This window comes from Daphnia pulicaria, chromosome 8, assembly GCF_021234035.1.
Source record: "Daphnia pulicaria isolate SC F1-1A chromosome 8, SC_F0-13Bv2, whole genome shotgun sequence".
NCBI classification, from domain to species: Eukaryota; Metazoa; Arthropoda; class Branchiopoda; order Diplostraca; family Daphniidae; genus Daphnia; species Daphnia pulicaria.
Window position 1 is genome coordinate 1648878 of NC_060920.1, and position 24153 is coordinate 1673030.

General features: G+C 40.4%; 4 protein-coding genes across 8 annotated transcripts in view; 1 reads left to right on the plus strand and 3 right to left on the minus strand.

The window, feature by feature from the left end:
* The window catches only part of LOC124312357 (collagen alpha-1(I) chain-like), a 1404094-nt gene that overhangs the window by 992763 nt on the left and 387178 nt on the right, over positions 1-24153 (minus strand). The window lies entirely within an intron of this gene.
* LOC124312399 (sodium-independent sulfate anion transporter-like) overlaps positions 1-24153 on the plus strand; it is a 74062-nt gene that overhangs the window by 41906 nt on the left and 8003 nt on the right. The gene's annotated exons all lie outside the window — the stretch shown is intronic.
* LOC124312446 (extensin-2-like) lies at positions 20168-21515 on the minus strand. 3 transcript variants are annotated; one of them, XM_046776962.1, is made up of 3 exons: positions 21462-21515; positions 21012-21271; positions 20168-20870 (listed from the first exon to the last, which is right to left on the minus strand). In XM_046776962.1, the coding sequence occupies exons 1-3, from the start codon at positions 21463-21465 to the stop codon at positions 20385-20387; spliced, it is 750 nt and encodes a 249-aa protein (XP_046632918.1). In that variant the 5' UTR covers positions 21466-21515; the 3' UTR covers positions 20168-20384. The 3 variants fall into 3 exon arrangements, with proteins under 3 accessions (XP_046632918.1, XP_046632916.1, XP_046632917.1); XM_046776960.1 differs by having other exon boundaries at positions 20168-20945; XM_046776961.1 differs by having other exon boundaries at positions 20970-21271.
* On the minus strand, positions 21888-23130 carry LOC124312474. Its single transcript, XM_046777001.1, has 3 exons — positions 22981-23130; positions 22525-22915; positions 21888-22462 (listed from the first exon to the last, which is right to left on the minus strand). Exons 1-3 carry the CDS (start codon positions 23098-23100, stop codon positions 22377-22379), a joined length of 597 nt encoding a protein of 198 aa, XP_046632957.1. The 5' UTR covers positions 23101-23130; the 3' UTR covers positions 21888-22376.

The following is a 24153-nucleotide window of genomic DNA, read 5'->3' on the forward strand; positions in this document are numbered from 1 at the left end:
AGAATCCATGTTTGACCTTTACAAAAAAATATTGGTTTATCATGTTATCAACAAAATATAGTAAAAAAAATGATCTACCTTTCTTCTCCAGTTTCCGAAGACGAAGAACCTGATGGCTCAATCTGCAGATCGTCAACTGTTTGAGAAGATCTTGGATCCATGTTTGACCTATACAAACAAATTGTTTATCATGTTATCAACAAAATAGAGTCAAATATAATTATCTATCTTTCTTCTCCAGTTTCTGAATACGGAAAACATTGCTTTTCTGATGGTGAAAAACAAAAAAAAATGGCGAAGAAAAAGGAGAAATCATGCGAGGGGGGACAACAATGGGTGATGAAATAGGTAATATCATTTCTGGAGGGACGAAAATTAATGGCGTAGACTGAGGAAACAAGATTGATGGCCGAAGAGAAGGAGAAGAATTGACTTTCTCCAACGGTCTCTTCTCTACCAACGGTTTTTTCAGAGGGGATGAAATTTGTGGCACCAGCCTCTGAAGGAAGCACATTTTCAATATTTTGCAAAGTGCAATTGGCACACTTGAAAATGTTGCATTGCTTGATGCGTCTCTAGTCTGCTGTATCCTTCCCTATAAAGGTAATACATATTTAACACAATTCCACACAATTTAACAAACAATTTAACACATTTAAAGAAGGAGAAAAAAAATAAATGCAGAAAACTTACAAGTAACGCAGCGTCGGTGCTGCCATTTTTTCATGTTATGCACTGCAACTTCTGCTCTCTGGGTTTGAATTTGCTACTGCAGCTTAGATAGTCCATGTCAGTTAAATGATGTACGAAAAGTGTTTGGTGTGCAGTGAAATTGTTCTGTTTATATAGTTTGAATAAGCCTAGGTCGAGGGCGTGGTCTTCCTTCTTGATTTTCGTTGCGACCTTGGCAACACTCGCAGCCACTGATGACCACATTAGAGGATTACGACAACGTTACATGCGACACATTTTACAACTGGAAGTATACACAAGGTGGAATACTTTGGTGTGTCCTCCATTGTAGGAGGAAGAGCGAGTCCGGTCAGAAGAGCGAATCCTGTTGGAAGGAGGAACTATACATTATGTTCCTTTCCTGCAGCAAGTCATTCGATTTCTGACAGTTCAACTGCCAAGTTCTATACTCTCTCTCTCATAATCGCTAATTTCTTACAGTTTTTGCAAAGGCTTCACTACTTACTTGCTTCAAGTGTCGCTTAGAAATCCGTGTCAATTAGCAAAAAGTGGAATGTTGTTCTTTTAAGAATAGATTCCACTGTGTTTTGCGTAGTGGAATTTCTACAGAGGACTGGAAGGAAAATTCTATTTTGTTGAAGGCTGCTTTCGTGTGCTTCGATTGTATTCCAGTTCCACAAACGGGCGGTTCTTTTTCACATTTAATCAAAAGTTCTTCTGCTGCTTCTCATTTTCATGGTTTTCCTACTCTTGTTTACGATGTTCCGTCTTTCAATGCTTTCAACGATTCTTTTTTGAAAACGTCACATTCGACTTCTGTGTTTAATGATTTTTCTAATTTAGCTGTTGATGTAACTAACTATATTAATGATTAACAGGTGAGTACTGAGGAATCTCCCGTTCCTGCTACTAATTTTGATTTTAATTTACAGGAATACATGGATGATCTTTCATCGTGGAAAAAAATATCGACAAATGTAACTAATGATTCTTTTTCAGAAGCCGTGATGCCAATTAATGCAGTAATTGTTTTTCTTAATCTTTCTCTGGCTATTCATACCTGTAAGAATGGTTTTTTGACAGATTCTGATGATATTTCTTCCCCTCCCCCCACCACCTCCCCCGTTGTCACCAAGCCATTTAGCTTTTGATTTAGGGTTCGAGTTGGATATTACGCTGCCACCACCTTCTATATCCTTCTTATAACGAAATTTAAAATGATGTATCTTTGCTTATCCCCCCACCCAAATTCAATGTTTTTTCGCCCGGTTATAGTGAAATTATTTTGTTCAATCCAAATTGTAATTCAAGCACGTTGATGGTGTTGTTGCTGTTTTTTCTCCAGGCGGAGCAGCAATTGAATGACATCATTCTCCAACTGTTTCGCCACAAATAGATCTACCAACATATGATGCTGTAGAGGTTTCCATCAATAGGACTCCCCTCTATGAGAACTCAAATACACCATTCGTGACAAATGTTCTAACAAAAAAAAGTGATATTCTTTTTGACGGGCTTGGTTTTAGGTACAGCAAAGAACCGAAATCTTTAACCTGGAGATGAACGTCGTGGTCAAAGAAGATAGGTTGTCTTGCAAAGGTATTTTATTCATTAAACTTGACCATTTTAGAAAATGTAATAATTTTTTATTTCCAACTTCCATATCAAGGTTATGCAATTAAAGAGATATGAGCCAGCAGAACCGAGTGATTTCACCTTCTTGCCCATGCAGAAGAAAATCCATACAACCATCCACCAAATATCATGACCGCTGAAGTGATTGATGTCCGAAACGAAGCCAAGAAGGAAGGACTGGTTCACAAGTTAAACCTGCAAAAAAAATATGTGAGGAAAGGATCCTTAAACTTCAAGTTAACTGAAGATTTTTATACAAGATTTAACTTTTTATAATTTTTTCTTTCTTATTATAAAGGTTCTGTTCCCGCGGATAGTCTCCCGAATCTTCTGAACTGCGTACGTCATGTCAACCGATGCCGGGAAAGCGTCAGACCACCAGCTCCAGCTAAGGATAATCCATTATTTACTATTGATTTGTCAGGCTTTCCGCCATATTTTTACTTGGTTGCCGTAGAAGTATTACTTGATGGGGTTTTATGGCGACATTTACTTTTTGCTACTCCACTTCAACTTAGACATCTTGCAAATATTAAGCTTTGGATGGAGGATGGGACTTTTGACATTATAGCTCTTCCCTTTAAACAGTTATGGTCAATTCATGGTACTATTTTGGGGGAGGGTGGGGAAAGCAAGTCAGTCCCTCTTTTACATGTTGCCATGACTAGAAGAAAGGAGGCTGACTATTTGACAGTTTTAGAACTTATCAAATCAAAATTACATGCATCTGCTATTAAACAGTTTACTTCAGATCACGAAAAAGCGCTTTGGAAGGCTGTTGCACAAGTCTTTCCTGAGGTGCAACATTGGGGCTGTTCTTTTCATCAAATCCAAGCGGAAATGAGAAGATTGAAAGACAAAGAGCATTTGTTGATCGCATACCAGACGGATATATATTCGAAGCATCGTTCAACTCACTCTTTGATCCGATAGGTACTGGATCTTTGAAATTATTTTACATAATTATTGATGAACTGCTTGATTTATTTAAAGCGTTTCACATTTCTTTCCATTTTTAGTGACTCCAAATTTTACTCCAGACTCTCTGTGGCTGGTCCGTGACATCGACCGTCGGCTTTCAACTAGTAACTAAATAATTAGTGTTAATATTCGTCCATTGGAAAAAAACACCCCGTTAAAGAATATCCCCCATTCCCTCTTAGCCCTGTGCAATGAATGCCTTCAAACTTCCTTAGAAAACAATCAACTCCTATTGAATTTGAATCTGACGTATTAAAGGACGCTTCAATAATGGAAATTGAGTGCAGGTAAACCAATCCATTTCCTGCAGATTCTTGATCACCTGGACAGACGGAATATGAAATGTTAAATCCAATAAAGGTGAAAGGGAACATTCATCCAATTTTACCACCCAATGTTTACATTGGGGTGTCTAAATTTGTAAAGTACCTTGCTGGTAGCACACGCCATAATGTGTGGTAAAACATTTTTGGAAAAACAAGACTTGGAGGGTGAAAGATGAAGATGAAGTGTTGAAAATCCCGAAAATTCATGAACTTTGCCGATTTGTTGCGGCCAAAGTATAAATTTAAATCCTTTTTAATAAATAAATTTTACGTAAATATTGATGACTTACGCGATGTTATTAATTAAATTTTCAATGTCTGGTCTTTAATAGAGATTAAACACCGTGGGCACAATTTTGTCAATAATGTCAGCGTTCAGCTCTTCCATATGATGAAATTACCCACCGTTCTTCTGCCATTGAATCTCCCAATGAACAAGAATCTCTATATTTTCCGCCAGTTGAATATCCCCAATATCACCGTAAAAAATGAGGAAGATGAAGGCGTAAGGTAACAAATAGATCTATTTAATCGCTAATGAATTGTATTGGTCTATAAACTGGTATCTTTTTTTTCCAAACAGGGTATATGGGAATGAGGTGTCAAGTTTAGAAAAAGGACTTGGACCATCAGCAAGCAAGGATGTCAAGAGAAGTTAAATACAAAAAAGAAGAATTTTATTTAAAAATGGTAAATTCGTTGTAAAAGAAAGAGATTCAACCAAAAGAAAGAAAATTGATTTTTTTTGTTGGACTTTGCTTATAATTGCATTGGATATCTACAATATAGTACTTTATATTGGTAAATACTGCGATAATTTGGAGTTTGTTTTTATTTTTCCTCGATTGTAACCATAACTAACGTATCGCAGTGAAAGGACAGACCACAAAATTTTCCCTTTTCTACCAGTAGTACTCATGTAGTACGCTGTAAAGGGCTTTTGTAGCATATTGACAAAACGGACAAGGTTATTCTTTGTTTGTAGCCTTGTTTACGTTTGATAACCTAACCCGGATGAGCCATTCACTGTTCCAAGTGCCGCCCAATCCCGGTATCGCATACTTCCTTTTCAACATTTGCATCTCTATTTTCATCTTCTCTTTTCTATTATGGCCACTTTCAATGCGATTTCGAGTGGACTTGAATTTAAAAAAAAAAAGATGTGACGATGCTTTTCCTGTTTCCTAAACCGAAAATTTTTTTACACGCTTAATGCTTCAGTACATTGCGATTGTTGTGTGCAATTTTTATATTTTAAATTTATGAAATATCACCACTTTTTTTACAATCGTAATCTTTTCTTTGTTTAATCAATTGAAAAATTTAGAACAGGAGTTGTCCAATAAATACGATTCGCAATTCGAAGTAGCAAAAATTTCAAAAATAATTGGAGAACGTTATTACCAGAAAATCAACAAAATGATTTATTTTCAATATTGCAACGATATGTTTTTATTTCCGCCACAATATTCATTACATATTCAAAAAAAATACGGTGAGTATGAAAAAGAAGTAAAATTGTATCTTGCTGAAGCACAGGTATGTTTGTCTATTTATTAATTTTTGTTTGCCATGTTTACCTTTCTGTAATAATGATACAATATTTCTCGAATCACATAGAAGAGACAAGCGGACAGCGGAAATGTAGATTCCACTTCATGGGAAGCTTCATCAATTATTTTAATTTAAATTTATTTATCTTGAATTTAACATACAGAAAAAATAGATCGACTTTGATCGTATTTGTGGTCTATATGATTGTAGTAGTACATGATTGGGATAGGACTGTAGAACAAACCCTCCTGGCTCGGTTTACCCCAAGGAAGTGGTAGACGACAACTGACTTATTGCCTTAATGGGCCCCATTTCTCTAAGTAAGCCCTCTAGCGTTAAATAGGGAAACAGACGTTAAATAGGGACAATGCGCTATGACATCTAGGAGTAAAATATGAACACACGATAAAAAATATAGAAGCTGCTGGAAATGCAAGTTTCAAAAATCGGTGATCTTACAGCACATGTTTCGTTATGAAGGAATATATATATAAAATTTGTGTAAATACTCTAACACTGAAGTATATCATTTTTTCTACGAAAATTTGGGCATTAATATGAATATGAAATAGGTTTGCAACCGATAAACAGGATACATAGTTTCATCATTTCTAGCATATTAAAGGTCTCAGTATTTTGGCTACAACCCTACTAGCATACGTACGTCAATAGGACGTTTCAAAGTCGTCCGCTTTGTTTGAGCTGGACATCCAAGCCGGACGTCATTTTCATTGTTTTGAACGTCCAAATTGGTAATCGATTTGGTGTCCGAAAATGAACGTCAAATGGATGTCAAACAAAGAAATAAAATAATTGGAAAAAAAGAATTTCCCTCTACGAGGGCTGATCCTTGGCCTTCACGCATACTAACCAAACACTTTTATTACTATACCATTTAACTTGATATAACAATTACAATTTTATGTATTAATTTTACAAATCCTACACACTAATCAGAATAAAATTTTCGTACGACTCCATAATGCTTATGGAATATTATGAAAGAACCGGAAAGAACAGAACAATATAAAATAACTAAAATTTTATAATATTTTTTTACTTAAATCAATTATTCAATTGTTTATATTCTCTTAAAACTAAATAAAAACTATAGAAATTTACATTTTGATAGGCTTACAATTGTTATTTCGATCAACTGATTCGTGTTTCTGGCAAGGTGTGTCGCGTGGATGTCCACTGTACGTCAGTTTTTGTCTTTAAATGAACGGTATTAAACTGATTATCCGATGGATATTCCAGCTAGGAAACAAAAAGCAGAAGATGATCAGATCATAATCGACCGTCAGAAGGATGTCCGCAGCTGCCGGAAAATGGACGGACCTAGTTTGGATTGCCGGACGTTCTATGAACGTTTTATGGAAGACTTGTGCTAGTGGGGAAATTTTGGGGGGGTATTTCAGTATTTTTTGGTCGCGGACTAGAAAAGTGGCATGCCGACTGGAAGCAAGGATCGATGTATCCAGTGATGAATCGCATTCAAACGTGATTGCTGATGACATCTCCTGTGTTTCTGCCAAAGCCGTCAGGGGCCTCCGCACCGTTATCAGGAAGCCTTAGACCGGTTCTCACACCAACGCCCATCACCAGGGCCGTGTGGCGAGAGGATTCACACTGGGAAACTCCATGACATCTCCCGGCTAACTTCGTGCAACACCAACCTCTCCTTTGGCGAATGAAGCCTCCTCCACAAGAGCCGTCTTGGCATTCTACCGCTTTTCGGCACAATTGGCCTGGCCGCTCCCAAAACAAAATGCCGCAGATGCAAGGAAGTTCTGGAGTCCACTTCCCACGTTACCAGCCACTGCCACAACAACCTGCCAGTTATCGGCCGCCGTCATGACTTGGTACTGGCCGAAATAGTCAAGACCATCACCAGATCTGGTCACACGTCCCACGTCAACAGAGTTTTTGAGAACTGCGCACTCAGGCCAGACAAAGTCGTTACTACTCCGAACATCATCATCAACCTCACCATCACCTTCGACGCTCCTGAATCGCTCTACGCTGGATTTGCCAATAAGGAAGAGAAATACAGTTGTCTTGGACTCACGCTCTCTTTCGTCATCGGAGCACTTGGTTCCTGGCTTCCGTTCAATGATGCAGTCACCACCACCATTACAATCCAGCCCTCCGCGTGGATAAGCCTACGGAGGAAGTGCCGACTCATGGCCATCCAGGGTTCAATAGACATTATCTCCCGCCATATCCGTGGTAACCGCGAAATGGACAAAGACCATCCTTCTACTCAGCCATCACCATAACGTTCACCTCTGTCCATGCTCTCAAAGTCATCTCACAATCTTTTTATTGCATTCAATTGTTAAATCTTACACCATATCAACACATATCAATGTATTTCGACCAACCATATTCGAGTGAATACATATAGCATAACCCCCCATGTAATAAATCTATCGGTTGCAACCACCATTGTTTACACGGTATCTTATGGCAGATATTCACACCGTTAATTGATATAAGGTAAAAAAAAAAACTATATGGGACACGGCCAACGATAATAAGAATTGGGACAAAGAGGACGAATAACCACTACACATATGGTGTAGTGGTTATAGTATCCGGCTGGTGGTACATGTTGAGCAAGCATGTGCCGAGTTCGGGTCCGGTGGCTGGCAAAAATTTTTCGAAAAAAAGGCACTCAGGTACGGCGAAATAAAATAGGGGTGATCCCTCAAGGGACGAGGGGTGGGCTCAGGGGTGCGCAAAGGGGCGGCCAAGGACGCTACGGAAGCCCGGTAAATCAAAAACTTTAAAGTCGATTTACTCAGGGATGCGTTCATTTGCACAAACTTTCCCATACACCATTCGAATCGGCTTAACGAGCTCTATCGAATGGCGTTAAGTTTGATTAGATTGGAGATTCCGTGCCACTCTAGGCCACTGCCAATAATTATACCAAAAGATAGAAAATAAAGCGTTCTACAATAAGACATAAGGTTATCTCGATACTTTGAGTATTTTTCGAAATATTTCGTTACCAGGAAAGGGAAGAAAACTGTGAATTTTGGAACAGCGTATTGGGACAACAAATTAAAAAAAAAAACACATTTTTCGTTTTTCATAATGTCTATAGATCAATCGACGCAGAATTTCAAGGCTAATCCATTGATGTGCATTATTTATGGGTTTTATTGCTAAGTCAAAGCATTATTAACAAAACAGGCTGTTCCCTAGCAAGACAAGTTTTCGGCTATCGAAAAACGATTAACATAGCGATCTTTTTGCGCTGATCATTTTTAATATAGGGTGTGCAAATGAGCGGGAGTGCCCGTAAAACGCGTTCAAAGTTTAGAGTTTTACGGAGCTGACGCGCTGCCCAAGCCGACCTAAAGGGGGGTCGAGCGGAGGGGACTGCGCGCATCCCTGGGAGAGGGGTGAGTGAAAGAGGGGTATACCTGGGCCATACCATACGCCGCCATGTTTCCCCCTTGGCCATCAAATCAACGGTGGTCTAATGGTCAGAAGCCTTTCGACTTCGAATTCTTGAACAGTCCGGGAGTACAGCAAAGCCGTCCAGGCAGCAATGAACAGTTTGGGGAAACAAGATCTCAGCTTCATCAATTCGTACCGATTCCAAGTATCTGATATCCACACGGACATGCTCAATGTGAACCCGAGTCCCACAGGTAAGGAATATCTTTGAACCAACCAACCCACCAGCGCGCATCTAAATTCGTCAAACCCAGAAAAGAAGGGGAGGAAAAAAGATCTAGTATATACATGGGCCGTCTCATTTATTCCGTCAATTACGAAGAAGCCGAATGTCAAGACCCGCCACGGTTTACACGTACATAATAATGAGTTTGCTGTTGCTCAAAGATGAATGGGAACAGTAAAAAAATACACGCTGGATAATGTGGAATCCCCCAACAGCAAAAAAAGAAGTGTACAGGGAGGAGGGAAAGCTCGACTGTGTGTATAAGAACAGCGCAGTGGTTCAATCAATTTTCCGCATCGCATCCTTGCAAACAGGGAGGAAAAAGAAAAGAGGAGAAGTGCTGGGCAAAGTAACTATAAAGTGCAGGCGATCTCGAGACACCATGCACAAGTGGGGGAACGAATTTCTCACCAGGGACCGAATTCATCAATGCGCTAGACGCGCGCGCTCACAGAAAACATCGTCTTAGACTCATTTATACATAGGCCGAGAGATGCGCTACTACTTTGTCGTCGCCCCGTGTGTGTGTGGGCGCAAACACTGCGACAAACACATTCATGTCTTGTTAGATTGTCGTGTCAATGACACGCACTCTACACGGTTTATAAGTATGTGTACACATGGGAAAGTAATTGGACAAGATAGGATCAAATCGTTACCGGTACATGTATCCTCAAACACCTAGATAGACTGGTCAAAAAAGGAGGTAACAAACTAATAACGAACGTGGTGCTGCCAAAGATGAAAGGAAACAAACAGGAAATAAGGATGCTGCAATAATGAAGAAAGCTAATAGCGCAGACGGTGTTTCCTATTTTTTTTTTTTTTCTTAAAGAGAAAACTGGTTACATAATTGAGAACTTGGTGGACTGTTTTTTTTTAAGTCTATTATTGAGTGCGAATGGGAGATCTGTATCCCCTTTGTTCTTGATACACCCACCACGGTGTAATAAAAACGGTTGATGGCTGTAAATACGACGTGTAAATCAACAACACCGCAAGCCTTTTATATTTAACTCCCTAAAGGCAAAGTTGCGCACCGTACTAACACATTCCAGCTGCTGGCAGTATTGATTCTTACATGTGAAAAAGAAAACAACTCCAACAAAATTTTGTTTTTTCAGCCTGTAAACGTATAAAAAGCTTTACCGACATTTTCTAATGAAAACGTCTCAAATGATGAAAGCGGCAGTGCAAAAATCAATCAACGGTGTGAAAGGATCCAGTCACACAAGGCGTTCCCGCTTTTCTCCCGGAAAGGTGTTTTCATCAAGATGCTGAAAGTTAACGATGAAAAGCAACCGAAAGCTTATAAGAAAAAAATTAGTTCTTCGCCACCGAAGCATCCGCCAACCCCGCGAAAACTCAAAGTTTAACATGAGAGTTGGCAAAGAAAAAAAAGAATTCCTAATAAAACTTCTTCCATTTGAGTTCGTGTCTTAAAATGATAATCACAAGCTTGGTGAATCCTGACTGATCCTTTCATCCCCCCCAAAAAAGGACGCTGATTCGCTGATACTTTGTTGTTTTATTATGCGATTTTTTTTAATGCTGACTTTTGTCACGTCTGGGGTATACTATACAATCCTGCATCACAAAACATGCGACTGCGACCAACCAAAGCTTTCGCCGGAGGGGGAGGCCGGAGGTTTGGATGTATCAATCGAATTACGGTTACCGCAACCCACTTTAAAGTATATGAAAATGGACCAATGAACGGTACACCGGTCGACGGCACTATCCTACCAATTGTTCCCTGTAGGCCCAGTTATCCCGCCGAGTCATTTCTCATCAGATGGAAAAGAGGCAAACCAAACAAAAAGACAAAGAAACAACCGACGATATCTCGCAGAGTCGGATTCGTTCCAGCTGAACGAACCGAGCGTTTCTTTTTTAAGCTCGACTGCTTATATTTTCCATTGCTTTTATATATTTCTTTCCTTTTTCTTTTTTCACAAAGCAAAAATAAAAGACACTCTCGGCCAGCATTCGTATGTCCATTTGTCGTACACTAGTGCAGCTAACCAATCAATACGTTTGGCTAGTTCCTGTATAGGCCTTTATGGGAGGAGAAAGTTGATCCTTTGGGACACGAACGATCTGCTATAGATCCGGAAGCTGGACTTTTGATTTCTAACACTGGTGATCCGACAAAAAACTCCAATCAAAATTTGTCTCGAATCGACGCCATGCCATCCGTGACGTGTTTAACTTCCTTTTCTCATCCATCGCCAGCGATCCCTTTCGACGTGTGCGTCATCACAGCGATACAAATACAAAAATGTGTATCGAAATCATCACCATCGCTCTATATATCAGCATACGTGTCATCATCTTGCTATCACCGGCTATCACGTTGCTGTCAGCCCTTTTCCGGGTAATCTATCAAGAGTGGCACTTGATGTATATTCACAAAAGGGTGGATTTCGTGTTTATATGTAAATATTACCGAGAAAAGGGAGAGGCGACACTTTGCCGGATTCGATCCTCCTTCTCATTTTTCTCGATATAGCCTATTTTTATTTTATTTTTCGTCCCCCCCCCCCCCCCCCCCAACTAAAAGCGTGAGCAAAAAGAGATGGCCATCTAGACTGACGAGTTTGAGAGTGGGTGAGTGACGTAGTCGTCTATAGGAGCGATCGAACTCTCTCCTTCGGGAGTCGTATAAAGGGGACAGCCTTGCAACCGCACATTCGCCCCGTTATACTTGGGAGGGACAGACAATCAGACACGAAGGGCGTAGTATATAAATAAGGTGTTCTGAAATACATAAGGACATTCTCGCATCGTAAAAGAAATATTTCGATTACTACTCTGCTGTGAGGGGTTGGCGGCGGCCGTAGCGGCCCTTCGTGGAATGCTTGCTGAGCTTGAAACGAGCCGAAAGATGCCGACTTTGAATGGGAATTCAGAAAAAAAAACTCAGTCTAGTGTAAAGAATGACCAGAATAATAATATACAGCAGTCTCTCTATTCGATCCGGTTATTACGGCTGGATAATAGAGAAAGAGGCTCGCCGGAGTGTCCAGCATTCCGGCGCGATTGTCTGTTCCATTCCCATCTTTCGCTTCACGTTGGAGAATTGCGAAGAATGTAACAAGATTTACGAGGAGATCATCAGCATTCGTGTAGAGGACCCACCACTCAACATGTTCATCAATACAGATTCGTTTTCGTTTTTCTTTTTCCCGTGTGCTGTCAGCAGTGAGTCAAGAGTCGAGTCGCATCAACATTAAGGATCCATTACAGGAGCCAACGGTTATAGCTCAATGAAATCAGCTTTTGAAAAAGAAGAAATGACTAACGAGGAAATGAAGTGTGCATTCCAGCTGGCAGCTCCATGATAAGCGCCTTGAATCATATAACCTCCCATCCACCCTTTTTTTGTGTCTCGGCATCATATGGAGACACACCCACAGCCAGGCTCATGATTTTAGACTCGGAATCTTCCTATCATTCCTGCCTCATGCTGGATACTTTCGCTTCCAGCGGGGACGATTTAAAAATTATGAATGCGCATTTTTCTTCCGTCTACCGCGTCGCAAAAATAGGCGCCTAGGGCGGAATATGCGTGTACCCGGCCGCCAAAACGACTCCCAGAGGCCGCCAAAGAGTGAATAGGCAATCGGTCTGCATTTGGTGATCCCGGTATTACGCGAGCAGCATCGCTCACCTTTTCATCAATTACCCCAAAAAAAGGGAGGGGATGAAGGAAGAAGAAGCGATGGGAATTAATTAAAGCTGTCGGTGCGACGACGACAACTCAATGTGCAGCGACACAGGGGGGGGGGGGGGGGAGAGAATATTCAAACGTGAGGAGATAAATTAACGTCTGGGCAGAAAACCGCTTTTGGGTTCCACTCGTCTGTACAGAAAACGTGCAACTAGACTGAAAGCGACGAATGTAATCATGCAAGTGAGGAGCTAATTTAATTGCTTTCTCATCTTCTTCTCGTGTAAGAAAATGAGATTTCCGGAAGCGAATCGAGAAGCGGACACATATTGACAATAATTTCGGAATTTAGTTAACTGGCAACTATTCATACTTGACATTCACCATTTGTCGAAGCTGCATAGCTGTTGACACATCCAATATTACTACTCGCTGGCTGGGCGTCGTGTACGCTCGGCCCTTGAGTTCTTTGTTATGTAAGAGTAAGACGGCAGCAGCAGTGTCCAATTTATTCTGTTTCCCTTTGTTTCATTCATTGTCATTTCTCCTTTCGTTCAAAATGTCATCCGGGATCGGGACCTTATAAGGGATCTCTGCGGAGTCTACCCCCCGGCCGGCTGCGTGCATAATGCATAATGAAAACAGTTAGGGACACTATACATTTGATTTGTGCAGGTGTTCATTTCGAGAGGACGGACAACCAGCTGACCAAGAGCATATCAACTGCTCTCAAAGTTTTTTTCAATGGAGTGGAGGGCTTTCACCGCGAGTCGAATGCATCGACCCTGCTCAGCCCCAAGGTTTCCTGTGAAGACTCGACATCCACGTCATCTCGTTGGGCTCAAGGCGAGAAGCTCTTCAAATGAGTTCCATCCGTTTCCTTGTCGTCGTTGTAGATTTTTCGCTATCAGCGCAAAATTCATTTAAGATATCTAGATACGAGTCTAGTTGCTTTTAATTTTCAGTGCCATAAACACCGAAAATGGAGTCTAATAAAAGTTGATCTTATTATTCCCTGTATTTTTTTTCTGTTGCTCCGACAACATCGCAATGTGGTCGTCGTATGAGCCCTGCAGGCTCATTAGCTACTATTGTAACTGGGCCATAGAAAAAGAAAGAGTCAAATTTCATGAAATGGACGAGTAATGCTCGAATAATCAACTTTTACTTTTGTTATCAGATGCGCTATAGATCCCAATATGTCCTAAGCCGAGTACTCGAGCCTAAAAGCTGTCCGACAGCATTTCAAATTTCCTTGACGAAGAATAAAAAAAGGAACCCCACTTTGACGCGCATTGACGGTCACCCGAACCGCGCGCTTTAAGAATCAATAAGTACTGGATAGTGGATATAGTGTGTGCATATGGATATCTCATCTTTTCTCGGTTCCAGCGCGGAGAGCAAACACAACGAAGAGTGTGGCGGCAAACACACAATGCCTTGCAGAGTACAGTGGCCGATAGCCCGATACACACAATAAGATTATCTCTGAGCCTTTGTGATGGTCAAGTTTTTCAACCGTTATAGAAGCATCAATACTTTAACTTGGAATAAAATTGCATTTAAAAATACCACAGCATACAGAGAGCTAGGGGGCGGCCAGACATAAGGCAGTTTTACTTTTTAGACCATTGAGAGAAAAAGGAAAAACAAAATACTTGGGAAAGAGCAACTTTGCTTTCCTGCTGTGCCAGTCAGGGATTCGCCTATAGTATTATGTTATTGCGCGGAATTCCTTTCGGGAAAGCGAGCGGCAAAACGCAATGGAATGTAGAAAAAAGGGGACCGGCTGTAGCTATTATTATTATATAAGGATGATGTGTTAATTGACTTCAGGAGCGTGGGTAGTATTTTCTCGATAACCTTATTTTCCCACTTTTTCATTCATTTTTTCAAAGATATCTTCAAAATATGCGGATTGATGTCGATTCTGGCAGGCCGTCGCTGGAATTCGACGCTGACGGGACCCGCAGTTCGGGCGAGCTGACGATCGTCAATTTACAACCGAGTAATAGCGGTGGATCTGTAGAGAACTTCTATGGAGACAAGTATAATTCGTCGGCTTTTTTGCTTAATCATAAGATTTATGACAAATTAATTATTTGCTTTTTTGTTGTTTGGTATTTAATTGTTTAAAAAAAAAGAAAGATTGGCCATTGGCACTCGTGGAAGAAGGATGGACTCGATATATATATATATCGACACGTACCACCTGAAGACGGTCCTGACAACTTCCACTTGAAAGTTGCCTTTTTGGAGGAGCCGCCGTTCATCAGCATCGTGCCGCCTGATCCGGCGTGATCCGGTTAGCGGTCGCTGTCCTGTCAGCCATGGAGTACCTTGTCGCGTTGGCAACCATGTTCCGCTGAACAGGTCAGACTCTTGTCCCCTTTACTTTGTCAACTGTCTGGTCAATGTTGACTTCAAAAACCGTTAGGCCGTTAACCAGAGACTGCCCTATATAAGTTCACTCGCCTGGCAGAACGCGCGTAGGCGATTTCTCTCTTTCAACGGAAAAGGTAAACAAGGGAAATAATAATAAGAGCTGACGCTAGAATAATGCTAGGAGACGTTTCAGCGATTACATTCGAATGGAAAGAAACCTAGCTATTATTATATTCAAAAGGTGTGTGTATCATAGAATACAAGTTGCATTATGCCTCAACCATAGTACCGTATGATTTCTCAGCTTTCATATTCTTTATTTCCGCCTCTTCTCTGTATAGATTTTTCTCTTCAAAGAGACGAATAATAATAATTAAAAAAAAGATATCCTGAATATAATACAGAGTAAATTGCTAGTTTCCAAAATTCTTTCTCCTATTCACGAGGGGGGAAAAGGAAATGAAAGATATCCACGTAAACCATTTATTAGATGCTTTTGTCTTGGAATCTTGCGGATCACGTATACATGCATATGTTTGGCGGAATAAGTCTCAAGACGAAAAAGAAAACCGCGATAACAGAAAAGAACATACAAACCCTTCACAGAATCTGATCTTATTAGATTTGTTTAAGTAAAAAAAAAAGTTTAGACTGGCAGATCGGACGTTAGACAAAGTTGCTGCTGGCTTTGACGTAATCCAGCAATGCTGCTTATATTATTCGGCGGACAAAATATCAAATTGTAAAGAAAGTTTGCCTAAACGAGATATAGGCCGAGAGTCATTTTCTTTGTCGGGTTTTCTGTTAACGAAGGCGGGCGTTATCTGTTATGCGCCCATCTAACATCTAAATTTCATGGTGAATTCCAGGGAAACTGATCCGGGGCTGTTTCCAGCACGAAACGTGACGCATTTTTGTTCCGGCTTCTGCATCGATCTGCTTGAGAAGTTCAGCGACGATCTCGGGTTTACTTACGAACTCATCAGAGTGGATGACCCAAAGTTCGGCACTCATGTGGTAACATACAAGTTCCATTCAATGGTTAGATTGCTGAGAGTCTAGCTTATATATACACGTATAATAACTAGCGCTGTAGACGATGCTATAGATGCCTGTACAGTCGATATTTCCTATTACACCACGCACTGTGTTTAGAGTGAAGTATAAACCCGAAAATAACTTCGTCTCTATAAATCAAAAACTCAGAATGGAAGGTGGAACGGGCTGATGGGAGCGCTGGCCAATCGCAGAGTGGATATGGTCATGACATCTCTGACAGTCAACGCCGAGCGGGAGCAAAATTTCACAATCCCTTTCATGGAGACGGGCATCGCTATTTTGGTGGCCAAGAGGACCGGCATCATTTCGCCAACTGCATTTCTAGGTAGGCCTAATATAACAACATATAGGCTACAGTAACCCAAAAGGTCACAATAACTGCTGTGTGCATCGTCGCCAACCAAAAGTAAATGTCAGAGTATATATTTTATGTTTATACATACAGTTCGGTGTTGTTTTTCGGTTGGGCCACACAGAGCCGTTCGATACGGCATCTTGGCTTCTCGTCAGCGTCGTTGCCTTTCAAGTAGCCGCCCTGGCCATCTTCCTCTTCAAGTGGCTCTCTCCGTCCGGATATAACATGCAGGTGAGTGTCTAGTTCTGGATAAAGTTACGTGTATTATATACCGCTATACGTTGTATAGTCAGACTCTCTTACCCTTTGGAAAATATTGACATTTCTTGTGATGCTGATGCTATACATCTATTATACACAGTTATCCGTTCCGACCAATCAGCGTTTCTCGCTTTTCCGGACCTACTGGCTCGTCTGGGCCATCCTTTTCCAGGCTTCCGTCAACATCGACTGTCCAAAGACATAGAAATAGAAAATAATCCTATATTATTTCTATATTATTTCAGGTCTGAAAAGGGACCTGAAAGCTGATTTGCATGCGCCCCATATACACACTATATACAGTGTGCTTAAGACTTTGCAAATATTGGATTATTATCTCTTGGAACGCAGATTCATTTCCAACGTCTGGGCCTCATTCGCCGTCGTGTTTCTGGCCATTTACACTGCCAATCTGGCGGCCTTTTTGATCACTCGTGAAGAGTTCTATACGACCGGAGTGGCGTCAAAGACCCGCGGGTATTAGTATTTTTGAATTTATGAATGGAAATTTCAGAGAGAGGTTTTTTTCTGCATCGGCTCACCTATTGTGTGTGTGTGTCCGCGCCGACAGCTGATGAGCCCCAAGAGTCACGAGCCGCCGTTCCGCTTTGGCACCGTGTCCAACACTCACACGGAGGCGACCATTCTCCGGCACTACAAGGAGATGCACTACCACATGCGAAACTACAATCTCAATGAAATTCGAGCCGGAATCGAAGCTGTCAAACGAGGTTAAATGTATACTAAATAGATCTTTGATCGAAACTCCATTTTTGGTTGTATTGATCGCAACCATTTGTGTTCTCCTTGGGGTGGTATTGTTATTTTTAACAATGGAAGGAAAAATCAAAATGGCTTTCAATTACAGTGCTGGTCCACTTATAGAACCGCCCGATCATAGAACCATTCCGAATATAGAACCGAAATGGCTCTGCCGTGTTTCAGCGCCACCCACGGCACATTGAATAACTTGATGTTACTTGATGTTACTTTTACTCAATAAGCTTTTACGTATGGACAAAATCGAAGGTAGATGGCGATGGGATCAAGTGCTCGCATATCGAACCACCCGGTTATAGAACCGCGCACAGGCCGGTTCTATAAGTGGACCAGTACTGTACTCTATTAGGAGAAAATTGCGTTGTACAGTATAGCTACTATAACAGATAATATAGTTTTGTAAGAGCATTATGGGTGGAGAATAAAATACTGCCGTCGAAAGTTATGTTGACTCAAATCAATTCAATGTGGAAATCTCGTTTTCTGGTTTGACCCACAAATCCAGTTTGGCTAGGAATAAATGGCTTGACAGAAATGGAAAATTATAGTGTCATCGGGAGTGTTTCCGAAATTTTTTTTTCTCATCCCAATTCGAATTTGCGCAGTGAATTGGACGCTTTTCTTTACGACGGCGCAGTGCTAGACTATTTGGTGGCCCAGGACGAAGAGGTCCGGCGGATAGTCCATTGACGTTGAAGTGAATCTAACCGCGTTGAAAAAAGGCGACGTCGATCGTTTGCGTCGCTTCTGGTTAACCGGCGTCTGTAAGCCATACAAGGAGGAGTCAGGAGTGCCAGTTTTCCGAGCCGCTCTCAACCGAGCAATTTCTGTCCGCCTTCTTGTTGCTCCTCTCGAGCATTGGACTGGCCTTTCTCCTCCTCGGTCTCGAGCACATTTACTTTCACTCCATCCGCCCCCATCTCACATCACCGACGACCGGCGCTTGCTGATCTCTCATTTCGATTGTGAGTCCACCATCGTTGTTGCCCGGATTATATAGCCCGTCATTTCTTCTTCATCCTTCATTGCGAATTCTTTTGATTTATTTTTTGGATAGAACATGGGCAAGTCGCTGACATTCCGGGACGCCGTTTTCGAAACGCAGGACAGATTGAAATCGCATCGTTGCCGCGACGCCATCTGTCGCTTGCATTTGCAGAGACTGAATCTCCAGCTGGATGTAACGCGGAAGAGGATCCGCCAACTGGAGAAGCAACTCGGCGGCGGCAGCAAGTGACGTAATTGGCTGTGGGCGTCACCGTTGGTTCGCTCTCATTGACCTTTTGATGTAGTTGGAAATTTACATTTGGCGTTGTGGCTTACGGTGGAGAACTTTATGAAATTAAATCTAATGACATAATAACTGGTCTGTTTCGCTTGTCGAATCATCTGGTCAAATTGTTTTATTGTATATGCGATAAGATTTTGTAAGATGGCCACAGGCTTAACACGATCAACGCGTTATTTTTAATTAGATTGGATTATACAGAAAACGGAAAATGCTTGTTAGATTGCTGAAGTATATGTGTATTTTTGAGATAAGCAAGAAAAATCTAATGATTAAAGACACATTTTTGGGCGGGGATTGACAGATCAATTACCGCTGAAATATGGAATAGACTTCTAGATTCTATTTCTATCTAAATGTTTTCCAGTATTTAAAAAACAAAGTTCAGCTAGACACTAACTCAGACTAGACTATTTGAATCTTTTGTTTAATATGGTGTGTCCTTGCGACAGTTTGAATTGGATTGGTTTGGGAAATAGCACGTTGGATAAAAACAGCTGTCGGTGCCAACAGTCCAGTACAATCCGTCAGGACATTTCATACGAATCGGAACACCATCGGAGCATTGATGATAATATCTAAGATTTAAAAAAATTCACTTGTTATGTTGATTATGAAGAAAAATAATTGTTATAAAGTTTATTTTCTCTATACATACCCACAGTAATAGGCGTCAGACAGGAAAACTGTATTGTAAGTTGTAACTATATTCTGGACATGTTCCGACGGGAGTTGGCAATGGCTGGCGCCTCCGCTGGATGTCCCATATTTCTGTCAAGTTGCCGAAGAGCGGAACAGCTGACAATAAATGCAACCAAGAGGTAACCCCAAGCTAAATCAATTCTCATTTCCAAAATTGGTTTTATTATACTGTTCAAATGTCTTTTTCAAATTTATAAAAGAAGGTTTACATGTATTGAGATTGAAATTTGAATAATAAAAGAAAACAAAACTTACCTTTTTCAATAACAATCGACGAGAAAGTAACTGCTGGAATATTGTCTTCGTGCTAATGTTTTATATAAAAAATCTTATAAATTAAATTTGTTGTAATGCTTCGTTTAATAGCTGGCATTGCTAAGCCAAAGCAAGTCTTATGTTGAATTGAGAAAAATTACGTCACAAAAGCAGTAAATTTCTTTCTTAAAACGACTACCGCACAAAAGGAGGGCGCATAAATAAAGAATTGGACTGCATCGTCGTCTTGCTGCGCCAGTTTGATCGGTCGTATCATATCACTATCTTACTTACGCGTGCCCCTGCTAACGGCGCGTGCAAATCTTTCTGGCGCTATATTACGTTACTCCAGTAGATGAGTTACATTACAAGTTTATAACCTATAGGCTGTTCCGCGAGTTGCAACATCAAAACTTTTCAGTCTTAACTTAATCTAACAAAATCGTTCTGGACACTTTATAGGAAAGAATGGAGGATATAATCTTGAGTAGAAAATTCTAATTGAGATTCCAACACAGTATTAGAAAACGTAAGTTTTTATTTCTTTTATATTGTGCTTTTAAACTATTCCAATAATTTCTCAAGATGCCGTAAACATTGAACACCAATAAAAACTAATTCAACACATGACATTTGAGTGAACAATGCAATGAGCTGAGTCATTTCAATACGCTGATTTTTAAAGCGAAATGAATAATAAATAAATAGATTCTCTTTACATGAAATATTAACAACATCTAGTATGCTGGCGCAGAATAATATTTGGGAGCCTCAGTGTAGTACTCGGTTTTCTTGATTGTGTAGTACTCAGGAGCCTTTGTGTTGTAGTAGGAAGTGGTTGTGTAATATTCGGGAGCCTTGGTGGTGTAGTACTCGGGAACCTTGGTGTAGTAAGCAGCAGTGGTGTAATACTTGGGAGCCTCGGTGTAGTAGCTGGGAGCAGCGTAGGTCGTAGTGCTGTAGTAAGGTGCTGGAGTAGTGTAGTATTCAGCTTTCTTGGTGGTGTAGTATTCTGGCGCCTTAGTGGTGTAGTAGGAGGCAGTTGTATAATACTGAGCTGCTTTGGTGGTGTAGTACTTTGGGGCCTCAGTGTAGTAGGCAGGAGCTGCATAAGTCGTAGTGTAGTAAGGTGCCTGGGTTGTGTAGTACTCGGGTGCCTTGGTGGTGTAGTAAGCAGCAGTAGTGTAGTATTCTGGAGCCTTTGTGGTGTAGTACTTAGGAGCCTCGGTGTAGTAGCTAGGGGCAGCGTAGGTTGTTGTGTAGTTCTCGATCTTCTTTGTGGTGTAATACTCCGGAGCCTTTGTGGTATAGTACTCAGGCGCCTTTGTGGTATAGTAAGAAGCCGTGGTGTAGTACTCGGGAGCCTTGGTGTAATAGGTAGGAGCTGCATACGTCGTGGTGTAGTACTCCGGCGCTTTAGTGGTGTAGTACTTCGGGGCCTCAGTGTAGTAGCTGGGAGCAGCGTAAGTCGTGTAGTATTCAGCTTTCTTGGTGGTGTAGTACTCTTTCGTTGTTGTGGTCTGGTAATAGCTACTTGATGCAGAAGATGAGCCCATCGGTCCACCCGTAGTAGATCCAGCCAGCATCGAGACAACAGCTAGCAGCAGCGTAATGGCAAAGTTAGCTAATGATAAAAATTGTAAAGTTAATCAAAGTGTCAAAAGTATTAATTTAAAGTGATCACTTCAATCATTTTAGAACATCAAAAACTATACTATGTTTAAAAGAGTTAAAAAAACATTGCTGAAAGTTAAGAAAAAAATACATTTCAAATTAAGTAAAAGTTGTAAAACAAAATAAATGAAAATTCATACCCATGGAAACAGGATGAAATTTGATGGCACAGTTAATGGCAGATGGACTAGTGCTCCTGTTGACGTGTCGAAAAGGCGAACTCGACTGATTTCAGTAGCCTCTACTCCCGTCTTTTATATTCCACCATTACCCCAAAATTCGCGCCGCTGGCGTGATTTGCTTTGTAATGATGAAAGAATCAAGATTCTAACTCCTCCCCTTTTTCATGCCACACAATCAATAAAGCAGATTATTTTTCATTGTAAGAATCCTGTTATAGATAAGAATTAAATATTTCCGCAATTAAAATTTACAAAATAAATATTACTTTCTATTAAAGAATAAGACACCGATATGTAATGTTTGAAATTTAATTATGATTCGTAAAAATATTAAAAACCAAAAATCGATCCACTTCTTATTTATCAATATTTTCATGACGCGGCTAATTTTAAATCGTTTTTATTGATCCCTGTTAATTCAGAACTAAACAAGATTATCACCGCTGTGTCATTTCTCTTGATCACACGAATCATGAATGTATTAACGTAAGGGGAAATTCGGCTAATAAGAACAGCCAAGAGCAAAATGGGTAAATCGACTAAACGTAGGTACTTGGCATCCATATTGCCGCACAGAACTGTAAAACATATGACTGGCTTAACATAAGGTTAGTAACGTTAGTAAGCAAATAATTCGGTGGTAAATTACTGGAACAAACAATTAGATTATGAGGGATAAACACTGGACCAAATGAACTTAAAACTTATCCGAAGGGCTTTAAAAGAAGTGGTCACATGTTTGCTGTGCAAAATTTTCGTGCTGACGATTCTGTAGCTCTGAAGGGATATTATTATTTGTCCTCGTTACCAAACACAAAGGCTCCGTCTGCTCAGGATCTGACCAATAAATTGACTCTTCACACGATAAGACTCTCAAAGATTCTGGATGTGGAGATGAGTCAAGACTAGTAGATCAAGACTAGTAGATAATTCTTCCATTGAAACTAAATTATTTTCTTCTAAAATGGAAAAACAGATCGAGTCAAACAAAGTCTCACAAAAATAATTCAAAATAGGGTACTTCTGTTTTCTTTGTTGAAATCCAAATTTCTTGATGTCTCAAGTAGTTTACGGTTTTGACGGTAACGATGAATTGTACTGCGGACACACCTGAAGGAAGGAATCAGCGATTCAGGGACACCACCTTTGATAACCTGCCGACGGAGTTCTTCATAGACGGAAGCAGGAGTGGCCGGTTGAATTTCTCCCGAATCGGCTACAACATTGTCCAATTGAAAAAGTAGCTGGCGACGAAATTCTTTGCCGATCAAATTTGGTCCGTTTGGCAGATGTTGGTGTTTAAAATTTGTACTGCTACGAGAAAAATTCATCTCTCCAGTTTCGTGATTGACACAGACGCTGGTCAAACGAACGTTACATCCACGTCGAGAACAACACCAATAGTCGACATTCTAATAGGACAACAATTTAAAACCAGACTACTTTTATAGACATACGTAATAGTGGAAAACTCTACCTTGTATTTACGATTATGGTGAAAATAATAATCCTGGCAGATGACGGCGATTTTATCGAATCTGGTGCGGCAGAGAATGACGTCGACGACGACATTAAACAGAGACAATTGCATTGGCATCTTGGATGCTAAACGGTTGAAAATCGACTGACGATCTCTTACAACTTTATGTTAAAGTAAATAGCTCCCTGACCTTGGAAGCCATATTTCCCGGAATCGGGCCAAATTTAGCTCTAAACGAGGAGGTGTGGCGACAATATTTGTTTTGGGTAAAACCAAGAGAAATCGACGAATGGAATTATGACAACTTTGATCTGAAATTAAGTGAGCTGAATTTTCTTTTTGATCAATCATGATTCCTGAATTGTGTGGATACAAATATTGTTTTCTTCCTTTTTTCTCCACATCTTCATGGGCTTATACTGTATGTTTTACAGAATATTTGTTATTTAGAATATGAAAAGTAAAGAGGACACAGACAATTGGCTGGACTTTGTAAGTGCAAAGTAGATGGAGCCTGACAAAGCGTCTCGGCCATAGACAAGGCAAATATAATGATAATTAGACATTCATTAACTGTGAAAATAATTTAAAAAAAAAAACAATTCAAGTTTAAGAAATCTTATTGTATTACCTCAATTAAAATAGCAGTTTCATATAAGTTGATTATACATTTTTTAAAATAAACTTTAAAGACTAACAATATAATAAAGTTCTAACTTATTTTTCACTGGTGTCCGCTGTCAATATGATGCCACCGTAATAATGTAATAAGACGGAACGGAGCAATAATTGTTGAACAACGTGTGTAAAACTGTCGCTGACTGAAATATGTTACTTTCTAAAATAATACTGACAAAATAAACCATGTTCAACAATGTGAAAGCGCTCAATCCAAGTTGCGTCAATCAAAAGCAGACGCGTTTGTTCATAAATAGGCAACGTCATCCAAAAGCAATCAATACTTCAACCTTCAGACGGATATCGACATGGCTGATTTTCACGACTACCAGTCTCAATTCTTTTATCAACCCGCTGCTGCTGAAGAATGGATCCGTCAACTCCAAAGGATTGACCGTCAGTTGGCAGAACTCCAATACCGATTGGAAATCGGGAATGATCTTGATTTGATCCACAAGACTGTCTCGGGTCATTTAGGGGCTTAAATACCTT

What these genes read in the sequence shown, in the direction of transcription:
- LOC124312446 (XM_046776960.1), bottom strand. An exon ending in CTCCTACCTATTACACCAAG is followed by an intron (nt 20,946 to 21,011) that starts GCTCCCGAGTAC and finishes TATACCACAAAG; the next exon opens with GCTCCGGAGTATTACACCAC.
- LOC124312474 (XM_046777001.1), bottom strand. Translation starts at nt 23,100, where the DNA reads ATGCCAATGCAATTGTCTCTGTTTAATGTCGTCGTCGACGTCATTCTC. An exon ending in ACCATAATCGTAAATACAAG is followed by an intron (nt 22,916 to 22,980) that starts GTAGAGTTTTCC and finishes TTGTCCTATTAG; the next exon opens with AATGTCGACTATTGGTGTTG. An exon ending in TTTCAACAAAGAAAACAGAA is followed by an intron (nt 22,463 to 22,524) that starts GTACCCTATTTT and finishes TTTCCATTTTAG; the next exon opens with AAGAAAATAATTTAGTTTCA.